This window comes from Sparus aurata, chromosome 13 (genome assembly GCF_900880675.1).
Source record: "Sparus aurata chromosome 13, fSpaAur1.1, whole genome shotgun sequence".
Classification (NCBI taxonomy): domain Eukaryota; kingdom Metazoa; phylum Chordata; class Actinopteri; order Spariformes; family Sparidae; genus Sparus; species Sparus aurata.
This window is the reverse complement of record NC_044199.1, coordinates 3,295,211-3,319,196: the sequence shown is the minus strand read 5'-3', so window position 1 is coordinate 3,319,196 and position 23,986 is coordinate 3,295,211. Positions and strand designations below refer to the sequence as shown.

Below are 23,986 nucleotides of genomic sequence, written 5' to 3'. Positions count from 1 at the left end.
TATCTGCATGTAGCCTAAATAGAAATACTGATGTTCCTTCAACAGATACACAAAAGTGTTATTATATTCTGCCATATTCAAACTTCAGGTTTGAGGTAGGCTCTTTATCAATATAAGTATATATTTTTGAGTTCCAGTTACAGTGAAACCTGAGTGAGAGAAGTGAAGAGGAGCGCTGCGCTCACACAAATTCTAAAGAAATACGAATGCTTTGCTGAATTTATAGAAGAGAAAGTACAACAAAAATATCGATCTCATCACGCTAGTATCGATCCGATACCAATACTCACCTTAGTATCGATACTATCAATATTTGGATCGATCCGCCCACCTTGTGGCTCAGCCTGCACATGCACACACACACCTGACCTTTGATTAAACCTGAGCGAGCAGCTCTCCTGTAGATGATAAACCTGCCACCTTTCTCCTCACCTGTCAATCCCTCCACCTCCTTATTCCCACTGTTACCCTACCATCTCTTTCCCAACAGCTTTATCAGCCTCTTGTGATCTCTTCGCTGTTGAGTTAATGTTTGATTTTTTTGCCACAATATAGCAGATAGCAGTCATTTTAGTCTCATTACATCAGGGTTTCTCAGTGGAGAACATCCTGCTTCCTCTCAGCTTCACTTCATCTCTACCCGTTTGTCTTTTCTTCACACGGCCGGGTTGTTACCTGAGAGAGTTTGGGACAGTTTTCAGTTTTGTGTTTTTTGTCACTTTTTGCCATGAGACTCCTGCGTAGTGTTCTGAGATGGCTGTGGTACCACAGAAACTACTTCATCATCTTCCTCACTCCGATCATACTCCTTCCTCTGCCGATCGTTCTCCCTTCACCGGTGAGTGTTTGTAACTTTTTGTCTAACTAAACCTAATTCATGTGTGTCTTGACTGACAGAACATCACAGGTGCGTCTCAATGTATTTGTTTCCTATTCTGCTTTTTGATACATCACTGAAACATTCATCACGACCGGCTGAGACCGTCCTGCGTGTCGACACTCAGTGACGACGGCGACAGAAGCACATGTGGTTTCACATGCACAACAAATATTTGTTCTGAGGTTTTGATAACTGCCTCTTCAGTTAAGCTGCCAACTTTCCTTCCAAACAGTTTTTCCATGTCGGTACAGATCGAGGGACAGATTTAAAGAAACCTTCCACTGCCACGATGACTTATTGACACGTTTAGGCTTTGAAACCATAAAACTGACCCTTAATATCACAGAATCAGACTGTTTTTCCAGTTGAAGTCTACGTATAGAAATGTAGAATTACATTTGGGTGGGAGTGAATTTAATATTTTATTCATTCATGCGTTTATTCTGCAGCTCGTGTGTCGATGGGACTTCTCTCTCGTTAGGAACAAAGAAAGATAAAGTCTGTAGAGCCAAATTCCTGAAGTGATCACTGGAAACACTTCAGGTCACCTATTATGTGTTTTTTAGTGCTGCGACTTGACAAGCTTAGCTACTGACACGTTGATTTACTCACCTTGATTGTTGGACTGCAGGCTTCGTTACTTAATGATGGTTTGGAGGCAGAGATGAGGTAATGACGCACAATGTACAGCTGATTTAAGACCACATAGGAACCCTGAAAGACCACGATGCAAAGCGAGGCGAGTTATCTCCGGTGTTCCCGGCAATTAATTCTTAATTTGTGTCCACAGCATTCCTTCAAGTCATCTGCCCCTGATTGTGCACAAGCTAACGTTGCTAACACTAGCTGGCAGACGTTAACTTTGCAACGGCTTGCAAACAATAAGGTTGCTAACATCAGCTAACGTTTGCATTGCTATCGCTCAGACATTCCTACATTATTTTTTCCCACAAACTGGAAACTACAAAGACTATTGATCGCAGACGACACACAAACATCCACGTATCAGATATCTGATAAAACAGCTTCATGCTATTGGCTGACAAACCTTGTTAGAAGCTGGAATAAACCACATTTTTACACAGAGATTAACAAAACAATCATAAAACAATGTGTGAAACTAAATTAGTGAGCTTTCGAGGTGCTGGTAGATGGATTCAAGCCAGGCTAGCTGTTTCCAGTCTTAATGCTAAGCTAGGCTAACCCTTTCCCGACCCCAGCTCGCTCGAAGGGCGCGACCTGCTGAGTTAAGCGAGTTTTGTGTTGGTTCTTTGTGAAAAAGGATTTTTTTTTTTTACTGAGGACTCATAAAGAATTATCTTGTGAGACAAGAGCTCGACAAACTGTTTGTTTTATGATCAAGCTAACTGCTATCTGTGTGTATAAAACCTTATTGCCTTTTAAAGAGACGGCAGAGATAAGACAGGAACATGAAACGCTTTATGTACTTTACTGTGTGTGTGTGTGTGTGTGTGTGTGTGTGTGTCTGCTTCTGTAACAACACAAGGATCTTTGAACATTTCAGCATATTTTAGAAGTAAAACGACAAAATGCTGCACTGACAATGTGAAGTTTGTTAGCTACCGTTTAGAGAATCGTGTGTGTGTTTCCAGGAAGCGAGATGTGGCTACGCGATCATCCTCATGGCTCTGTACTGGTGCACAGAGTGTATGCCTCTGGCTGTCACCGCCCTCCTGCCGGTCATACTCTTCCCGATGATGGGCATCATGAAGGCCGACAAGGTACAGTTATTATTTATTTTCTCATTCTCAGCGTTCCTCGAGTTGTTTGTCGTGAGTCGCCCTTGACAGCGTGACAGGAAGGCCTCGCTGTGTCCAACGTCAACAAACAATCAAAAAGGGAAACGTTAAATGAAAAGGAAAGTTAAATGCAGCTGGATTTGCTGCTTAGGCTTCCTGACTCCATCTCACATCTGTCTTCGCTTGGCCCCAACGACGAAGAGGAAAAGCTAAAAGACACCATGAGACCAGAACCGCATGAAGCCCAACAGAACGAGAACGTTTCTTTGTGTTGGTTTGACCTTTCAGCCAGTTCTTTTAAGGACATACTGCAGATCTGCTGATCCCTGCGTTTTAGCTTTATTGCTCATAAACATGTGATGATACGTTACCGCTGTGTGGAGCCGCGGGTTCACATGTCACTTGCCACCTTTGTATTTATGACTCTGTGATCTGTTTCAGGTCAGCATCGAGTATCTGAAGGACTCTAACATGCTGTTCATTGGCGGCCTGCTGGTGGCCATCGCGGTGGAGCACTGGAACCTTCACAAGCGCATCGCTCTCCGAGTTCTGCTGCTGGTCGGCGTTCGTCCCTCCCTGTAAGAAACCCTCGAGACGCAGCACGCCTGTGTACGCCACAGCCGATCACCTCCACTACTGTTCTGCTCACGATCTCTGTCCTCCCGCAGGTTAATGATGGGGTTCATGGTCGTCTCGGCCTTCCTGTCCATGTGGATCAGCAACACGGCCACCACGGCTATGATGCTGCCCATCGCCAACGCCGTGCTGCAGCAGCTGAGAGACACGGAGGCCCGGGCGGACACGCGCGATTTCGAAGCTGCAGCCGCGGACAACCACGGATTCGAGCTTGAAAACAGAGAAACTAAACACGAACTAACAGAAGAGAAACAGCCAAAGACCAAAGCCCAGCCTGAGGAACGAGTCTGTAAGTAAACATGTCAGCTAGATGAATCGGTTTATCGTCTTTTTGACTTTTCCAGTAACACCAGCTTACTGAATGTTTCCAGATGAACACCAGTGGACTCCAGAGTCTCAGGAGCTCAGGAGAAGAGCGACAGAGGCGAAGTACGACCTCCTGACCAAAGGGATGAGTCTGAGCGTGTGCTACTCTGCCAGCATCGGAGGCACCGCCACGCTCACCGGAACGACACCGAACCTCATCCTCAAGGGCCAAATCGACCAGTACGGCACAAATAAACCCAGCGGTGTATTATTCCAGATGTTCATCCTCCCTTTCGTTATCTCATCCCTCCGTCTTTCCATCTTTCCTGAAGGCTCTTCCCCGACAACGGTGGTGTGATCAACTTCGCCAGCTGGTTCGGCTTTGCTTTCCCCAACATGGTGCTGATGCTGATACTGACCTGGTTCTGGCTCCAGATTATTTTCCTGGGCTTCAAGTAAGATATTTTGTGCCACTTTCACTGTGTGAAATGTTTTTAGATTTATCAGGAACATTTTTTCTTAGTGACCCTTAAAAGGTTAAGCAGCAAACACACCTCACCTTAAATTTCTCCAACATTTTGGTAAATTTGTAAATATTGCCCCCTGACAGAGAGTTGACTGAGAACATGACGATACAGCCTGTTAGCTTAGCTTAGCACAAAAAGGCAAAACATCCATCCTGGCCAACTACTAGCATCACTAAAGCTCACTAATTCCTGCATATACTGTGTGATATATTCCCTGGCTCGGCGCACTAACTTGGTTAGAGGATTAAAATGAATTAAAATAGATTTGTTGCTGACTCACTAACACGCTGATGGAAAGTCGGCTGAAGCCTCGTAGTCCACAGAACAGTTCTGGAGCTTCACAGCAAAACAGCAATGCATCATTCTCCTAAAAAACTGAAGTAGCTGGAGATTTGTTTTAAAATATAATTTTTAAAACATTACTTGGCTTTGTACAGCTTCTACATCATGATCCAAGTCTCCAGGAGTCCCAAGATCCAAAAAATAGTTTAACAGGGGTGTAAATAATGTAGTTTCAGATCAAATTGCGATCTTGGAGCTTCTGGAGACTTTAATTAAATCAGCCGAGCTGTTTGGATCCATTTTATGTTTTGTGGCCCCAGTTTACTGCAACACCGTCTCACTGATAAGCTCCACAAATGTTTAGTGGACTAGGAAATGTAGATAATGGCTGAATTTGTATTATTTTAGTACAATTTTTTTCAGGCTTTCTGCAGATTAAAGAAACAACAATTATTGCATTAATCAGAGGCTCTTTGTTTTCTTGTATTCCTGATTCATACTTGGCTTTCTGGCTCCGAGTGTCCAGATCGTGTAATAAACTAATCTGGTGCGTTATGAAAACAGCTAGCCCCAGAGGAACATTTTACTGCTCAAAGCTTGCTCCTTTATGACTATGGAGCCGTAAAGGAGCTCAATGAGAGTTCTCATTTCAGTCTCGTTGTTGTCTTTTTTGGTCTCAAACATTTCTCATTTGTTTCTCCTAAAATTCCTTAGGAGCAACAGGTGAGACTTGAGACTTTACCACTTAAACCTTGCTCCTTTCCAGCACTGGGGAGACATTCTGAAACTTCATTGAGAGCTTGATGAGATCTCCTTTGAAACTTACAGGGAGCCCAAGTTGAGATTTTCTGCACTTGTTTCTCAGGAGAAACAATTGAGAAACAGGAGAAATCAGCCGCAGCCTCACTTTGGTCTCACACAGATCTCATAGTTGTTTAGGAGAAATGAATGAGACACTACTGAGATCTCTTTTCCAATTTTCGTTTCCTCTGGGGCTAACTCATGGCTGACTGACACTGGAGCTGAGGTTAACGGTATTGGTAATAACTATGATCAGTCAGATTTCTGCAGTGAGCGGTTCTATAACCTCACAACAGTAGTTACAGTTTCACTGGCAGCCTGTGCTATGTGTTCGGGTTTCATTACGCTGCTTTGTGCACCAGCTTCACTTGTTTCCGATCATTTTGCTGACCCTTAAACTTAAGAAAAGATAAGTTTTATGGTGCAGTAAAAGAGGACGATCTGTTGTCAGGGTCAAACCCTGGCTACTATTTATTTTTGCTGCTGTTATCAGGCGAGTGATATCTTTAAAGTAGGACAGTCAGTAGTAGTCAAGACTTCAACACAACTATTTACCACTGTTTTTAAAAAAGCTGTAAATCCAAGTTTAACCAGCTCACTTATAAATCCTGACACAGCTCCTCGGTTTTGTTTTGTTGAACCACCTCCACTTTTTCTCTTCAGCTTCAAACACACGTTCGGCTGTGGCGGGAAATCCGAAAGAGACAGGGAGGCGTACGCGGTGATGAGGGAGGAGTACAGGAAGCTGGGCCGAATGAAGTTTGCTGAGATAGCGGTGCTGATCATCTTCGCCCTGCTGGTGGGCCTGTGGTTCACCAGGGAGCCGGGCTTCATACCCGGCTGGGCAACAGTGCTCTTCCCAGACGGGTGAGTCTTCAGCTGTCTTTCCTTTTTGCAGTTTTACATCAATGTTTGTCTGCATATCTGCTGCGTTTCACTGAGTTGGGTTGAACGATGTGATCTTGTGCCTCTCAGGTTTGTGTCTGATGGAACCACGGCCATCTTCATGTCGATGCTCTTCTTCGTCGTCCCCTCCCGGATGCCAAGGTTTGGCGGCTACGGTTTCAACGAAGCAGGTGAAGTGATCACAGTTTGTCTCAGCGCGTTAATGATGTTCGTGTGACCTAAATTTCATCTCATCAGAGCGCTGGGTGATGATTACCCAGTGGAAATGACGCTGCTCTTTAAAACTAATTACTGCTCCGTGTTCACGCTTCATGTCGGTTTTACAGGTAAGAAGGTGAAGTATCCCAAACCGCTGCTGAACTGGCAGGTGGTTCATGAGCGGATGCCCTGGAACATCATCCTGCTGCTGGGAGGAGGCTTCGCTCTGGCCAAAGGCAGTGAGGTAAACACTTTGTTCCCCCATTAAAGGGATATTCCGGTGTAAATATAATCCATGGTCTAAATCACTGTGAAACTGTGTTAGACTCCCTCTCGAGAGATCAAGTTAGCAGACCGCTAATTTACGGAGTTTTATCGACCTCAGAAACGACCGCACGACAACAATACACTGCAGTAAATGGATCCAAATATAAACCGCCACCAAAAAGCCACAAATAATGCTCAGAACAGCACCAAACTTCAGCAACAGTACAAATAGGGTCTCAGCACATAGTCCGGGGCATCTAACCTCCGCTAGCTTAGCTGGATTTCTACTGAAAAGCTGACTAAATTTACCACTCTTCTGCAGCAGCTTCCTGTTGACGGGAAGTCCCGACGAGTCGATTACCGAGTGCAGTAGAGTTCCGCGGCTCATGGATGAAAATGTATGATTATGACTCCATGGAAAAGCAATCAAAGTTCATATGTGTCTTACCTGCCAGTTTATAACAGTTATTATCGAGAGCGGACAGGGAAAAGAACGGAATTGAGCATTTCTAACCGCACTCGGTAATCGTCGCGTCGGGACTTCCCCGACCCGGAAGCTGATGGAGGAGAGTTGAAATCTGTTTTTAGCTTCACAATAGAAATCCAGCTAAGCTAGCGGAGGTTAGATGCCCCGGACTATGTGCTGAGACCCTATTTGTACTGTTGCTGAAGTTTGGTGCTGTTCTGAGCATTATTTGTGGCTTTTTGGTGGCGGTTTATATTTGGATCCATTTACTGCAGTGTATTGTTGTCGTGCGGTCGTTTCTGAGGTTGATAAAACTCCATAAATTAGCGGTTTGCTAACTTGATCTCTCGAGAGGGAGTCTAACACAGTTTCACAGTGATTTAGACCATGGATTAAACTTACACCGGAATATCCCTTAAAGACTCTTTTATATCGATTCATGATGATGTAAGATAACTTTCTGAGCTCTGGGAACATAGGTCAGGAAGTCTATTAGACATTAACATTTCTGCTTGTAACTTTTGTCTGCAGGAGTCGGGTCTGTCCGTGTGGTTGGGAGAGATGTTGGCCCCTCTAGAGAAAATCCCTCCCTTCGCCATCTCGATCCTTCTCAGCATGCTGGTGGCGACGTTCACCGAGTGCTCCAGCAACACAGCCACCACCACCCTGTTCCTGCCCATTCTGGGCTCAATGGTGAGCAGAACTCAAGACATTGGCGTATTGCGTTCAGGTAACACACACAGCTTCTCACCGTATGTAACTGTGTTGTGTTTTGCAGGCCCAAGCTATTCGGATCCACCCTCTGTATGTGATGCTGCCCTGCACCATCGCCGCGTCTCTGGCCTTCATGCTGCCCGTGGCCACACCTCCCAACGCCATCGCCTTCTCGTTCGGAAACCTCAAAGTCATCGATATGGTACGTTGATCAAATAAACCTCCAACACACCGGAGTTATGTGGAGATTAAAGCAGCTGCATCTTGAGTCTTATAATCTGAAAATGAATATTTTTGCACCTCTAGTTCCCTCATTCGCTCTAAAGAGAGTTTCACGTTTTGTTCTGCAACATAAAATATGTTAGTAAGTGCTCCACATGAGCATTTTGAAGATTTGCACATCTTTAAAGAATCACAACAGAGGTTACCGGAGACTGTTGCAAACTGTTCTAACTCGCCTGTAGATGCATCAATTTATAGTAAACTGTGTGATATGTGTATATAAATGTGTCCGTCTGTTCCTCCAGGTGAGAACCGGCTTCATGCTGAACATCATCGGGATTTTGACCATCAATTTAGGCATCAACACTTGGGGATACGCCATGTTCGACATGGGCAACTTCCCCGACTGGGCCAACACGACTAGCACCAAACCCTGAGTGACGGCAGACAGAATAAGCGATGGAGTAAAATATTCCTCTACAGTACAACCCAATATTTAACAGTCAAAACCTCAGCTTACGCATTTCATCAGGACTGTGTGGAAGAGAACACGAATACAAAAATATATCTTGAGTGAAATAAGCAGAACTTTTTCAAACTTTGGAGGAAAATATCGGATCCCATCATGTGAAGAAGCCGACGGATAAAAACGTTGTTCAGGGCCTTTAAAAGGAGAGAAGAAGTCACTTTAAATCTCAGGAGCTGTAGCAGAAAGACGGGGAGCGAATGAAAAGTTACAGGAGATTTATTAACAAAATTAAAAGTTAAAGAGCCAAAATAATCTATCGGACAACAAGCTGTGTAATTAAACAGACTCCCCTTTTAGCGTTCACTACTTCCTGGTGTCATTCCAGTGACGGAAGAAAACAAAAAAAGAAAAGGTGTTCATTAGAAAAACAATGAGGTCATTTCCTTGTACACGTTTCCCTGAATGTGATCATAATCTATTTATCAGTAACAAATGATGCAGCACAGCGAGTGATTGTTTGAAATAATGTGATTATTCTGAGTGATGTTGTGTTTGTAGAGAATATGTTAATGAGCTGACGTTCAATTAATTGTATCAGTTAATTTAACTTATTACTGTGGTCCTTTTTTTTTGGACCGTACCTCTTTTTTTGTTTGGTGTTTTTTGTTTCGTCACACTGTTTTTACCCCGAACGAGCGTCGACTTTATACTTTTTATCTTGTGATTTGTTCTATATATCGTGGAGGGAAAAATGTTCATCTTTAATTGTAACACGCTGCCTCGATGAACACAGGTGAAATATAATAAAGGAACAGTTTGACATTTTAGGAGGTAGGCTTCTTCGCTGTACGGTAAAGATTAAAGCAATAAAGACTGGAAACAAGGAGAAAAGTCAAGCCGCGCTTTGTCCAAAGGTAAACCAACAAAGAAAACAGAGCCAGGCCGACTGTGCTCTCATGTTTCCAGCCTTTATGCTAAGCTAAGCTAACAACTTCAAGCTCAAGCTGCACAATGAATGAACAGACATGAGGATCGTTTCCCAAAATGTTGAAGTGCTCCTTTAACAGATGCACCCCTGCACACAAAGTGCAGGTGAAAAAATGTTCCAAATTAAAGCTCTGAAAGCGCACAGATCAATAGCAGGAAGGTGTTACGAGCACTGTGTACAGTGAGTGCAGATGTAAAGGCTGGTTGAAGAATAACTTTGAGATAAGAAGCTGCCAACAGGATACCGAGGAGCAGTGAGGTCAGATTCTCCTGCGGGGATTACAGGTGAAGATACAGAACGTCCCCGCAGAGTGTTTTCCCCACGTTGCTTTTTGTGTTTATGTAGCAGAGCTGTAAGTATTCTGACAATAAAGCATCATCATGTGAACAGTGACTGAGCGTCTGCTTTGTTTCCCACGACACGGACAGTCAGAGTTCTTCTAGGCTACTTTAGCACGGCGCGGCTAGCTTCCATAACTGCTGCCGTATGTTTAAATTAGCACAGCAAGTTCACAAATCACCATTTCATATGTCTTTTGTCTAATACACACAAAATAAAACATCTGTAAAAACAACAATTTGCCATTTTAAGCCATTTAATTTAGGCAACACCTTCAGACAGCTACACAACTTTCTTATTTAGCCTAAATGATGCTAACACGGCGGTCCAGCATCCCAACGCAACCTGAGGTTTGTGAAATTTAAATCAAATAATGACAATAAAACATATTGTTTGCTTTATTATTACTACAACATGAAAATATGATAGTTGTACGTTAGCGTGGCGCAGCTAGCTTCCATAACTGCTGCCGTATGTTTAAAGCACGCACCATTATGATATACAGGCCTGATATTAGCACAGCAAGTTCACAAATCACCATTTCATATCTCTTTTATTTAATACACACAAAATTAAACATCTGTAAAAACAACAATTTGCCATTTTAAGCCATTTAATTTAGGCAACACCTTCAGAAAGCTACACCACTTTCTAATTTAGCCTAAATGATGCTAACACGGCGGTCCAGCATCCCAACACAACCTGAGGTTTGTGAAATTTAAATCAAATAATGAAAATAAAACATATTGTTTGCTTTATTATTACTACAACATAAAAATATAATAGTTGTACGTTAGCGCGGCGCGGCTAGCTGCTTCCTGCGCGTGTGCTCGGCTAACTCGACCACAACTTGGAACGCGGAACTGCGTATGTCTGAACATTGTTTGTCCTCAATTGTTTCAAGATGACTCGTACAGATCAGAACCGCGGCGTAAAAACTTCCGAGCAAATTGGATTTTTGCATTAAGAGTGCCTTACGGACAAGAAATAAGTCTGCAAGTCAATAAAAGAGCAATATGAGACGTCTATATATTGATAATGAACATGTCACTGGAATGTTTTATGATCTTACTCAACACACGGAAGTTATATGAGAACTGTCTCTTGTTTTTATAACTCCTACCCTACATGTCAGATAAGGATAGCTCCAATTAGCCTCAGTCATAAAACACCGTCTGTGCGGAGAGAACATGGCTTCTTTCTCAACTCAAGTTCCCGACTCACTTCTTAATTTTGTACAAATTGTGGTTGTAAAAAAATCTGCTAAATATCAGGATTGTATTTTAATAAACTGAACATGTAGGCGTCAGACGTTCTTGAACAATCGCAGCTTTATTGATGTTCTCTCTGGTAAATAATTCACTTCTCGAGCAAATAAAGTTATTTAATAGTTTAGGAAAAGTTTATATTACAGTGAACTTAAAGAAATGACCGTCACGGTGATTTATTAAGCGTTGCATCGCTCGGTAAAGATGTAACTACCACCGATGATTGTCAAAGGAACGACCACCAGGCTTAGACTCAAAGATCAGCTGCAAACTGTTTTTAGCGCAGATTTAATAACCGGCTGTTGTTACGATGCACCTTCTGTGATGAAAGGTTCAAAGGTTCGGTGATCTTTGTGTTCGGGAAGACGGCCCCCCGTCAAAAGAAGAGCTGCTGACGCGTTCGCTTACCGGATATTAAGTTGGTATATAACTCCTTATCACACGAAGGTCAAGACAATGGATAGGAGATGCACATAAAATCTTTCTTTCCATTTAATGAGCTCACATGCTCATTTGTTCCAGGTTGTAATAATTCATCACTGATTAGATCAGACTTTAAATTCAACTTTGCACAGAGAGCGAAAAAACTGAGACGAGGAAAATGCGGTTCAGCATTTAATTAGAAATGAAAACAACAATTAACGTCCAAATGTAAACAGCGACAGGTGAATATGAGAGCTGTAGATATTAGGAAGAGTATTAACAGTATGGACATTGTTTAAAAAGGCACTGAATTTGATATCAGGGAATAATACAAACTGAATAAACCAGCGGTTCTCTGAGAAAAATAAAGTCCCAGCAACTAAAAAGACAGAAAACAGCCTGAGAAGGTGTTGTCGGTGTTAATTCACTCATGAAGACAAAGAGAGTTTATTTATTTTGTGTGTCTCAGCCGAGGAGGGTCTTTATCTTCTGATTAAAAAACTCCATCGTGCACCTTTAAAAAGTTCTGTGAAGAGTAAACAGTGTGAACGTGTGCTGCGATGTGCAGGTTTAGATTATAGTATAAAAATAGACACGCTCCACCTCCATTCAGTCGATCCACAACGAGCTCCTTGGACCTGGTTTTTGTTGCCAGGTCCTGGACCTCCTCCCTGTGGGCCCGGCTCATCACTGATAAGGCCAATCAGCGCCGTGTCGTCCTCAGACTTGATAATGAGAACTATGTACTGGCATGTGCAGTCGCAGGTGAAGAGGGAAGAACAGGAGAGGACTCAACAGCACACGGCCCTGCTGGACTCAGTGTTCAGGAGGTTCTGCTGGTTAGAGAGTCCAACACCGGGCTGCAGAGGACGGGCTGGTGCACAGGTCACAGAGGAGGAGGAGGAGGATGTGTCTGATGTCGGTGTTTTAACCACTTTGTTTTTGATAATTCTCCTCTGAGTCCATTAACTTTAAAACTCAAACAGGACCAAATCATGAAATTCATCCTAAAATTCCAAAACAAAACATTTTGCATCATGTCCAAACGTGTTTTTACAATAAAACATGTTTTTCTCATCTTAAATCCAGAATCCAGAAACACGTTCATGTACGCAAATCTCTCCTTTTTAAAATAATGAACCCACAGCTTGTAGAAAGGTGCAGAATAAAAAGTTTGTGAATGAATCGTTGTAAAATGTTTGTTTAGTTTAAGTCTGTGTAAGAAGTCTGACTGTCCTCACAACGTTTGGAGCCGATCACAAGATTTTTTTACAGAAGGAATGTTTTCAATAACACCTTTAACTTTATTCTTGTCGATGCATCTCATTTTAGATTCCAATCTTGATGATTATAAACTCCAGGAGGCTGTTTTTCTGCTCTGCTTTCTGTATCTTTACGACACCAGAAGAAAAAACAAGCAGGTCGTTGCTGCTTTGCTGCTTAAATCTATCAAATCAATCTGATATCTGAATGATCATAATAACAGCCATGATTTAAAACACTTGTCAGTGATTTTAATGTTTTAAATTGAGCCTTTAAATGGTGTTGTGAAATATCATGTCTTATTAATTGACAGCTATTAGAGATAAGGCAGCAACTGATCCGAGCCGCGCTGAGATCCAAAGTCCACCTGCACTAATAGTCAGTCAAGGTTACACAAGGTTATCAGGTTTACGAGCAGCTTTCACTGCACTTCACAAATATATTATTAAACACGACGACCTTCATTGTTTGCATTGATTTGTCTGCTCTCTGATGGCTCTGCAGGCTCGAACACTCTGAGTTTAGATGAAAGCCTGAATATCACTCGTCTTGTACAGAGAGATTTGTTTCAAACAAACAATATTTTTTAATGTTTAACCGGGTGATGAGGAAGCAATAACACCGCTTTCATCCCTCCGCCGGCGCCAGTTGAAGTCCAGGTTTCAGCCTCTGCGTCTCTCCGTGGTGCTGAATCTGATCCAACAGTTTTTATGTCGGTCGTTTACAATTTAACAAACCAGCTGCTCCACAGACGCCAAGAATTCTCCTCCTTTGTTTCTTGTTTTTTTTTTAGTCGGTCACTTTACTATCAGGGCTGAATGTGGAGGGAGGTATGTGTTTGCTCTCGGGTTGTTTTTTTACACCACAGATCAATAGAGGGAAAAAAAGTCTGTCCTGGTTACACAACGTCTGAGCTCAGATACTCAGTTACTCTCCCAGAAGTTACATTTAGTATATTCAGTCTATGTCGACTTCACAAGACGATGTCACACTTTTGTAGTTTCTTGTCTGATTTGTAGTTTTGCTCCTAATCTAGAAGCATTCAGACAAACAGACAAACGCCAGAGCAAGAAATATTCTCATTACCTGACTTGTTTTTCAGACGTTGATGTCAGGAGTTAAATCCTCCTGATGACTGGATGTGTTTTGAGCCTTAAAGTCGTCATGTTGGGACGATGTTTGTGGGACAGACGGGACAGAGATCAGCAATCACAGTTTAATGATTATCACAGCTGAGTGTTGACAAATCAGCAGGGCAGCCGCCCCGGGGGTCAGCAGCTCCTGAACACAACGTATTGATCATCTGCACACAGAGCTGCACCCCAAAGTGGGGCACTCAGCTGGAACCAGTCTGTGGTAAACAGGCAGTAAAGTGCGCAGTCTGATTCTGAAGTAAAGTTTCTTAGTTGGTTGTTTTTCGAAAGTGGGATATTTTTCTGTGGGTCGGCATGAAGCCAGCGGTGGTTCTGCTGGGCCTCGTCCTCCTGCTGGACGCCACCTTCGCTGCAGAAGGTAAATCGTCCTGGAATTAGATTTTTAGCATCTAAAATCTGATATTATTACTTTACCCTCATATTTCACCTCTACGTATCATAAAATCTGTTATCTTTAACATAATGAATGGAGTGATTTCGCAGAGAGTGTGTCTGAAAATAAAAATAAACAGGTTGACGTGTGTTTTGCAGTTATTCTTAAGCTTTTTAGTATCTGATCAAAGTGTTTTATATTCACTGTGTTATATCTATATTGTATATCATGTATTTGTACATGTGTGTGCTGTAGCATCACAAAGAAGCACATAGACATTAAAAAAGTTTAGCAAGTTCTTGGAGTTGTGACCCTGAAGTTCTGAACTTAAGATCAACTTTGAATTGTTAGTTTCCAGTTATTTCACAGATTATATTTACTGTCAGATTAAAAATTTAGGGGGAAAAAATAGCATAAACATGTAAAATACAACATATCATCAGATTAAAGCAGCAGTTCCCAACATGTTTAACTCAGGATCCTCTAAAACAAATACGTCATTAAATTTTGTCTATACAACAAATATTTCCAATAACAGAGCAAAGATTAGAAAAATCTGACACATTTAAACAATTATTTCACCGTTAATCTTCTCACGAACCGTCTGATTTATGGCCTCCTGAAAATGTATGTATTAAAGTATTTAAAACCACAGCAGCCACAGCAGTAAAATACAGGTCGCATTAATGACTCAGCATCAGGAACAATCCAGTCGTGTTCTATTAAAAGTATAGGAGCTCATCTGTCGCCGTGATGCTTTTACATTTGATTCTTCGTGCACATTTGGCTTCTGTACTTTTACTGCAGTATGAATTCAGACGCAGTATTTCCTGATCGAACCGTTTCACACTGACATGAACTGCTTTTCCACAGAGACCTGTGTGGGTCGCTGCGGCTCCTTCGACCCGCTGAGGAAATGTCAGTGTGACTCCATGTGTGTGTACTACGGAAGCTGCTGTGGGGACTTTGACACCATTTGCCCTAAAAAGAGTCAGTTTGGTCTCAGAATATCATCCTTTCACTGATTCATCTATTTGTGTTTTAATGAAGAGAGTTCTTGTTGGTTCTTCATGTGACCAAACTCTCCTCCCTCAGTTGCCCGCGGTGACACTTTCGAGGAGACGGATGAAGTAACAGAAGCAGCGACGACTCCCATCATGGCCACCGTGACGATGCAACCAACCTCCGACGCGGCTGCAGTAACCAGCCCGGCCTCTCCTCCACCGCCCACCGCAGCAGGACCCACATCAGCCGTGGACCCTGACGCGGCGCCCTGCAGCGGTCGAGCTTTTGACGCCTTTCTGCAGCTGAAGAACGGATCCATCTATGCGTTTAGAGGTACATTTCTGTCTTGAGGTGTAGTGGCGTGCACAGACTTTTTGAAGGGCAGAAGCGAAAAGAAGGGCACTTAAGCGTGTGTTTTGTCTCCCAAGAGGGCACTTTAGCGTGTGTTTTGGCTCCCAAGAGGGCACTTTAGCATGTGTTTTGGCTCCCAAGAGGGCACTTTAGCACGCGTTTTGGCTCCCAAGAGGGCACTTTGGCGTGTGTTTTGGCTCCCAAAAGGGCACTTTAGCGCATTTTGGCTCCCAAGAGGACACTTTAGCACGCATTTTGGCTCCCAAGAGGGCACTTTAGCGTGTGTTTTGGCTCCCAAAAGGGCACTTTAGCGCATTTTGGCTCCCAAGAGGACACTTTAGCACGCATTTTGGCTCCCAAGAGGGCACTTTAGCGTGTGTTTTGGCTCCCAAGAGGACACTTTAGCGTGTGTTTTGGCTCCCAAGAGGGCACTTTAGCATGCGTTTTGGCTCCCAAGAGGGCACTTTACCATGTGTTTTGGCTCCCAAGAGGGCACTTTAGCACGCGTTTTGGCTCCCAAGAGGGCACTTTAGTGTGTGTTTTGGCTCCCAAAAGGGCACTTTGGCATGTGTTTTGGCTCCCAAGAGGACACTTTAGCACGCGTTTTGGCTCCCAAGAGGGCACTTTAGGGCATGTTTTGGCTCCCAAGAGGGCACTTTAGTGTGTGTTTTGGCTCCCAAAAGGGCACTTTGGCATGTGTTTTGGCTCCCAAGAGGACACTTTAGCACGCGTTTTGGCTCCCAAGAGGGCACTTTAGGGCATGTTTTGGCTCCCAAGAGGGCACTTTATAATGTTTTAACCAGCTAAGGGGGCAGTTTAGTGTGTGTTGTCAACCAAGAGGGCACTTTGGCACGCTTTTTTGGCTCCCAAGAAGGCACTTTGGCGCACGTTTTGGCTCTCAGGAGGGCACTTTAGCACGCATTTTTCAACAATTGGGCCACGAGGGGGGGCGACTGGCCCACCTGCCCCGCCCTTGTGCACATCACTGTCGCAGTCCTTTAAAGATGATCATAATGGATCATCATGAGTTCATCCACCTGTGAAGTTAGATAAAGTCAGAAGAGTTGTCACATCCTGCTTGAATAAACTGAAATGAGTCTTGTGCTTTTCCTCCGAGGTGAATATTTCTTCGAGTTGGATGACAAGTCCATACTTCCCGGTTACCCCAAACTCATCCAGGATGTGTGGGGGATCCCCGGGCCCATCGACGCTGCATTCACACGCATCAACTGCCAGGGGAAATCCTACATCTTCAAGGTAGAAGCTTCTACAGCAGACCTGGATGACAGTTGTTTTAGCATTGTTCCCTTTTTAGGAACTTGGTCTACAGACACATGAAGGCTCAGTATTTAAAGCTCTCACGGCTTTGGACTCTGTATTTCTTCAGGGGAACCAGTACTGGCGGTTTGAAGGTGACGTCCTGGATGAGGACTTCCCACGATACATTTCAGTCGGCTTCGACGACATACCAGATAACATCGATGCTGCGTTTGCCGTACCAGCACCGAGTCACCGGGGCAAAGAGAAGGCTTACTTTTTCAAAGGTATTTTACAAAATGATGCATGATATTGTTCAGTATTTAAAGGGCCAGTGCGTAGGATTAATTATGTATTTTCATTAGTGTATGAGCACCTTGTGTTGAGGGAGTGGATCCTCTTTCACCTGCAATCTCCAACCTCACCACTAGGTGCTGCTAAATCATACGTACTGGACCTTTAAAAGCTCCTTGTGCCCAGTATCCACACTGGAGCCGCAGTGATAAACCGTTTTCATTGAATTCTGGAATAATATTTGATCAAAATCTCTGTAAATGTCTGTAATGCCATAGATGTGTTTTAAATTATGAGAGAAGTATTTGAAACTGATAATAAGAGTTATAATACCGTGAATGAATGATAGTTTTTTGGGTTATAGTACAGTAAAGATCTCATACTGTTGAGTGTGATGTTTCAGATCCTCCCTTTATAAAGATTTCATGAACTAATGAGTATATATGACACACAATGTCTCCTTCTTCACTGTAAAGTCCATTCTGTGTGTACTGGAGGCTTCAAGTTTCCACATCACACTTGTGTTAGTTGAATATTGGACCAAGATTGGCTTCGGAACTGTTTGTGATGTCACAAATCGTGCTTGTAGTCCCGCCTCTTAAAATCAGATTTCCAGTGAGCGCAGAAAAAATGTACACTTTCGGCAATAAATGTGAAAAACAGCCTCCTGGTGTCAAACTCTGCACACATGGTTCTACACAGTGACGCTCAAACATTTAACCGTAGGAACAAGAAGAAAAACTTGAATGTACTTTTACTTAAGTCAGAATATTTCTACACTTTTGTATCTCTACTTTAACAAAATCTACATCTACACATCTGATCTGAAGTGACAGCTGAACGTTTAGATATTCAGAACTTTTAAACTTTTTGGAAGCGAGCGTGGGTAAAATCTTACCAGGCAGCCGTCGGGAAACATCACATACTCTCGTGTGTTCGTCCTTTTCTCCAGATGACAAGTATCACCAGTATGAGTTCAAGCACCAGCCCTCCCATGAGGAGTGCGTCCACATGAGCAGGTCGTCCCCGTCGGTGCTGTTCACGCGCTACACGGACCTCTACTGCGAGGACACGCTGGAGAGTCTCTTCACTGACCTGTTTGGAAGCTCCTGTAAGGCTCACCTGTGTTTGTGTGTTTTCTGGTGTATTCACGTGTGTGTGTCTCTAATGTTTTTGTTCCTCGTTCAGTCAGCAGTGACCGAACAGGCCCACGTTACACCAGCAGGGACTGGCAGGGCATCAGGTCCCCTGTAGACGCTGCTATGGTGGGACGAGTCCACCTCAGTCCCAAGCCCACACCTCCTCCACCGGCCAGGAGACGGAGCAGCCGGAGGAGGAGGCCCACGAAGAAGCGAGGGAGGAAGACTCGCCACGTGTTCGATGATCTGTTCGGTTTAGACGACTTGTTTGACTACAGCGACTACAGCGACTACAGTGACATCATGGTTGAGAGCGCCACGCGGACACAAGAGTACACCCCGGTTCAAAACGTCTATTTTTTCAAGAGAGGTGAGAATCCATGGAGTCATTTCTGTCTCTTAGTGGTGCTGAAAACTGAGGCGACGAGAATAAAACACATTCTTTGTAATCTCCTCCCTTTCTGTTTCTTTTCACGCCGGCAGATAAATACTACAGAGTGGATCTGAAGAAGAAACGCGTGGACTCCGCCAGACCTCCTTACCCACGATCCATTGCGAAATACTGGCTGGGCTGTGAGGGCGAGGACACACCTGACGCCGCGAGGGCAGAGAAGAGATAGGCGGGAGGAAAAAACCTCACATCTCTTAGCGATAATTCTCAAACTTACCACGACGTGAACGTATAATAGCTTCTGTTATTTAGTTGTTACAGATTTCTTCTTTCTTCGTGATAGACACCACAACGTCCCCTCTGTATGTGTTTGTATATGTAGGCTGACCGGCTGAAAATCTGCATGATTAATAAACTTTAATAAGATTTAATTCTTGCGTCGGGCTCAAAGTTATTCTTGTCCAGATTGTAAAGGCAACACACACCTCACACACGGCCAGGTATCACGACTGTGTCAACATGTGTGTGAATGTTAGCAGCTGATGTCTGCAAACACTGTCTCAACTGATCCAACTGCTGAACTCAACACCAGATTCCCTTAACAAATTATGTCATTTTGAGGGGTGTTGTGTGAGGAGAAACTTACAGATCATTTCTCTAAACATTTTTGGCAAATTCAAAATCACTGATGCCTTCTTTCAAATTCGGCAATAAATTCAATACTGTAAGTTTTTCAATTCTTGTAAAAGGTGTCACTTTGTTGCAGCATCGGCACATCAGTGTGTCTGCTTCAGGACATTTAGCAGCTGTTTCAACACACTGTTTCTACCGATTTCACTATTTACACACACTTGATGAGAGAAGATATCATGTTACTGATAGTAAACATGTCACATTTAACAAACAGTAACCAATATAGGCTACTTCTTTGTCGACCGTCAAAAAAAGTCCCCAGACTCCCTTTGAAAATGGCTTAATTTTGTGAGATGCTGTGTTGGAAGCCGTACCCTTATCACTGACCTTAAACCAAACTCTGACCATAAAAGTCCTAAAATAAATGACAACTTGTCAAAAACTGACGGTTTGGGAGTGTAGGACGGGGACGCTGTCATCATAAAGCATCTGTTTTTGGACTTAAAATCAATTTACTTTCCTTTTTTTCTTTTTTTTTTTACTTCAACACCCAAAGTCAAGTCCCTCCAATGTCATTTGGAAGATCTAAAGCTCAAATATGCACAAAAGCTCAAACATACATGCTGGTGATTATAAATAGATGCACACACTGGCCTCTGCTGGTGTAAATATCCACCTGCAGCCTTCCTAAAGTAAAGCTGTGTTGCACTGTGACTCTGTGCTGACATCAACTCCTTCAATCAGCTCAGTAGACGGTTGTTTTCCTGAATGAGCTGCACCATCTGCTGGACAAGAGACAGTGAGGGAGGACACAGTTTAGTTGTTTTGTTTTTGTTTGTTTTCAATGGACTTAATATAAAAGCCAGACTCCAAACTTATATCTAAAATGTTTGCTTTTCCCTACTTAGAGTTGTTTTTTTTTAATGCACATTTAGTTTGTTTTTTTCTTTTGTGGCATTTATTTTGTTTTGCTGTTATTTTTTGAGACATAACTTGAAGGACTTGGATGTCTTAGATTGATCGTTTTGTTGGACAGACGTGAAATTATAGATCTTTAACACTTTTAAAAATGTTTTTGTTGTTTTTTGCTATCTCGTAAAAATCTCTTCCTGTTTCCGGTGTCGAACATCATGTTACTTTATGTTTCGGGTGTTAGTGAAGTATAAAAATACAGTTTTCAGTCTCTCAAACAGTTTCATACAAACGCGTCATTGTCGAAACTAAAAGGCACCGCTGGGATTCGAACCCAGGATCTCCTGTTTACTAGACAGGCGCTTTAACCAACTAAGCCACGGCGCCACGTGACGACATAGGCGGAAGTAGACTTTATGAATGAAAACTACGGCGGCACGACGGTTTAAATTAAAACGTTTTATTTGTAACGCTCGTGTGATGTGACACTTCACAATATGAGAATCAACATTTCTGAATGCTTCACTACATCTTGTTCACATGAGATCCATCCGCGAGGCGATGTCGTCATAAATACTCTGTTAAAGCTAAGACTATTTACAATGTGTAACTTTACATTAAATACATATCTCTGTTCGATCAGTCAACCTAATAGATAATCAATCATTGCAGCAGAAATGTCCAAATCCGACACACTGAAGTCGCCCAGGTCCTGAAAGCACAGGTCGGACAGGTCCTCCTCACAGCTGGAGAAGTTCTGCTGGTTCGGCAGAGTCTGGTCGCCTTCACTGGGTCCGGGATGCGCGACTGCAGCGCAGCGGCTCCCCTCAGGCTCGGACCCTTGTGCTCCCGCAAGGAAAGCCTCTAAGTCCTCTGTTAGATCCCAATCACCGAGCCCGCTGTGTGGAAGCACGTCGTGGCAGTAGTGCGTAAAGTCTGCGGTTTGGTAGAATTGGGTTTGAGGAGCTCCGTGGAGACCGTACGGGGGGCAGGATGGAGCCTGGTCGGCGGCGACAGGGGATGTAGGTGCGGGCAGGGACATGGCGGAGAGCCTGGTGGACTCGGGTAAGCTTGGAGCAGGGTAGCCTGGTGGGGACGGCGGGCTGTGGGCCGGAGGGAACGACGGAGCCAAGTAGGGGAAAGGCGAACCGGGAGTTGTGGTGAAGGTGAAGTGCGGGTGGAGGTGGTCTGTGGAGGGTCTGTGGACCTCTCTGGATGGTTTCTTGCTCTTGAAATAGCGTGCGCGTCGATTTTGAAACCAGACCTGTTGAAAAGAATGATCAGTGGTCAGTTTTCAGGAAACACGTAGAAAAAGAAAAAGAAAATACGCATCACTATCAAAATTTCGCACGGGCAGTGTGTGAAGCACATGTTATACCTGAATTGTAGACTCCAGTAGTCCAGTTCTAGCTGCCAGGGACTCCTTCATTTTGATGTCCGGGTACTGAGTGGCACAGAAGGCCCTCTCCAGCTCGCTCAGCTGCGCCTTGCTGAAAGTCGTGCGCTTCCGGCGGCGCTGGGTGGCCAAGCGCGTCCTGTGGGGAGCGTCATGGTGCACTACAGGGAGAAAAACAAATAGTGACGATTATTAATGAGCTTTCCTGACCTCTAAATTAAACCCAAACACATTTCAGTACAGATATATATTTACACTTAACTCAAAACAATCGTAATAAAAGGTGAAATAAAGGTAATGAGTCACTCACCTCTGCTGGAGTCCTGTGCGTAATCGTCCTTGTCGTTCATATCCAGACACGCAGCGGGCCAGTAGTGCCCCGAGTAAAACGTGTTCATCTCAGAAACACTTCCTCCAGTTAAATCCAATCCAAAAGCCATTCTTCTATATCGAGCAAAAGAGAGTGTGTGTTTCGATGAGTGTCTCCTCGGTACTGGTGAGCACGCAGGATACCTGAGGCTTTTATACTCTGCTTGACAGGCACACAACGACTCCCCTCTCTCTCCCCCCTCCTGCACCCATCTCAGTGGATATTGTCGAGCCTTACAAACGCGTGCCTTTGATGTGCTGCACACCTATTAACGGCTGCCCGGCTAATCGGTGTCTGTTTGATCCCCGATGACCCATTAATATGCCCGTTTAGGCTAGACGGAGCTTGTCCTGTCCTGCAGAAGTGTCAGGGCTCACAACACTGAGATCTTTATGGTAAAACTCTGCATCTAAACTGATTTTTACGCACTCGCAAGAGTTTAGTTTGAGGGTCAAATGCACAACATGCGCCCATATGTCCACTTTATAATTCAATATTTAGGCATTTACGCACAGGTTGTTGATGAAATGTGTTTGTTTTCTGCCTTTTATAGTCGTTTTATTTCATTTGAAGGGATCTCCGGAGTATATTCTGCCAATATATATCAAGCAGGCAGGTGAAGCTACAATCACACTTTTTCTGACACTTGAGTCTGTGGCACATCCTCTCCTCCACAGCTCGCTGCCTCCTGGTGCGCACCAGAAGAAACAAAAGTGTGTGTGTGTGTGTGTGTGTGTGTGTGTGTGTGTGGACAGTGGAAGTGTATTGAAGCCGCCGGAGTGTGAGGCTTCAGTCAGCTATAATGTGTCGAGGTGACAAATCGGGCTACTTGTTCTCCTTCCTGGTCGGTTGCGTTTCCACCGATCGAGACATCAAAACACCGGATAACGCGCAGTCAGTCCAGTGCGCAGACAGCTCCGGGGCTGGTGCTAGACCCACGGTGTTTGGGAGCCATTAGGAACTAGATTTGAATTTCCCCAAAAACATAAGAAGAGCTAAGACGGGTATCCTGACGGTCACATGAGGAGCACGTGATGTCAGAGATGGTTTTCCAGCTGATGATGACGCATTAACCTGATGATCGGCTGAGATTAGCGGTGAAGTATTCCACATCCACTCCTACTTTCATGGACAATGGAGCGTTAAGATCATAGCTCAAACTGCTGCTGCTGCTCACATGACGCACATCAACACAATATATTGATACCAAAAATAGATGGGCTGTCGAAACCGGGTCACATGCTGCAGAGCCCAGCAGGACCGCAGCTGACGTCATGTCCTCGGTATCTTTTCTGGGTCTCTGATATCTGAATATATCTGTTAATACTTTATAATGTCTATTATATCATTAAAATGAACAGTTGTACATTATAAAAGGCACATTTATATTTAATTAGACTTTAGTTAATATTATTTCACTGTTAACAATCAATAAAATGCTTAATTTGCCATTTATTTACAATTCTTTACTGGAAAGTTTCAGTTGATGAGGTTTATAACAAATGTGTAGTTCATTTATAAACATTATTTTGATGTAATTGATGTTTTTGAACCTTTACAATTGTTTTATAAATGTTGTATGAGACATTTGAGAGTTTCTTTAACCGTTAAATTACGTAACTACATCTTATTAACTTTACATTTACCATTTATTAATGATGGTTATTAAAAAGTGTTAACAGGTTCTTTTTGGGACAGAAATAAGTTTCATACGTCAAAATTTGGCGTATTTGCTACTTATCTTCGTCTTTTCTGTGTGCTGGCACTGATATTATTAACCAAGCATGCAGAATGATATCTAGATTTATATAATAAATATGATGGATGGATGGATGGATGGATGGATGGGTGGATGAATGGATGGGTGGGTGGATGGATGGATGGATGGATGGGTGGATGGGTGGGTGGATGGATGGATGGATGGGTGGATGGATGGGTGGATGGATGGATGGATGGATGGATGGATGGATGGGTGGATGGGTGGATGGATGGATGG

General features: G+C 43.5%; 3 protein-coding genes and 1 non-coding gene across 4 annotated transcripts; 2 read left to right on the top strand and 2 right to left on the bottom strand.

The window, feature by feature from the left end:
- The first annotated feature begins 560 nt into the window (after window positions 1–560).
- On the top strand, window positions 561–9,815 carry slc13a2 (solute carrier family 13 member 2). Its single transcript, XM_030438429.1, has 12 exons — window positions 561–838; window positions 2,494–2,622; window positions 3,082–3,218; window positions 3,309–3,565; window positions 3,648–3,822; window positions 3,915–4,037; window positions 5,856–6,059; window positions 6,168–6,268; window positions 6,425–6,540; window positions 7,561–7,722; window positions 7,808–7,945; window positions 8,271–9,815. The coding sequence occupies exons 1-12, from the start codon at window positions 728–730 to the stop codon at window positions 8,400–8,402; spliced, it is 1,785 nt and encodes a 594-aa protein (XP_030294289.1). The 5' UTR covers window positions 561–727; the 3' UTR covers window positions 8,403–9,815.
- A 4,149-nt stretch (window positions 9,816–13,964) lies between these two features.
- vtnb (vitronectin b) lies at window positions 13,965–19,110 on the top strand. The gene is made up of 8 exons (XM_030437115.1): window positions 13,965–14,227; window positions 15,116–15,232; window positions 15,338–15,580; window positions 16,716–16,855; window positions 16,986–17,142; window positions 18,102–18,260; window positions 18,338–18,658; window positions 18,772–19,110. The coding sequence occupies exons 1-8, from the start codon at window positions 14,164–14,166 to the stop codon at window positions 18,906–18,908; spliced, it is 1,338 nt and encodes a 445-aa protein (XP_030292975.1). The 5' UTR covers window positions 13,965–14,163; the 3' UTR covers window positions 18,909–19,110.
- A 1,427-nt stretch (window positions 19,111–20,537) lies between these two features.
- trnat-agu (transfer RNA threonine (anticodon AGU)) lies at window positions 20,538–20,611 on the bottom strand. Its single transcript has one exon. It is a non-coding gene; the product is annotated as a tRNA-Thr (tRNA).
- Window positions 20,612–20,668: 57 nt separating this feature from the next.
- LOC115594666 (paired box protein Pax-6-like) lies at window positions 20,669–22,132 on the bottom strand. Its single transcript, XM_030438865.1, has 3 exons — window positions 21,931–22,132; window positions 21,603–21,781; window positions 20,669–21,488 (listed from the first exon to the last, which is right to left on the bottom strand). The coding sequence occupies exons 1-3, from the start codon at window positions 22,058–22,060 to the stop codon at window positions 20,868–20,870; spliced, it is 930 nt and encodes a 309-aa protein (XP_030294725.1). The 5' UTR covers window positions 22,061–22,132; the 3' UTR covers window positions 20,669–20,867.
- Window positions 22,133–23,986: the final 1,854 nt, after the last annotated feature.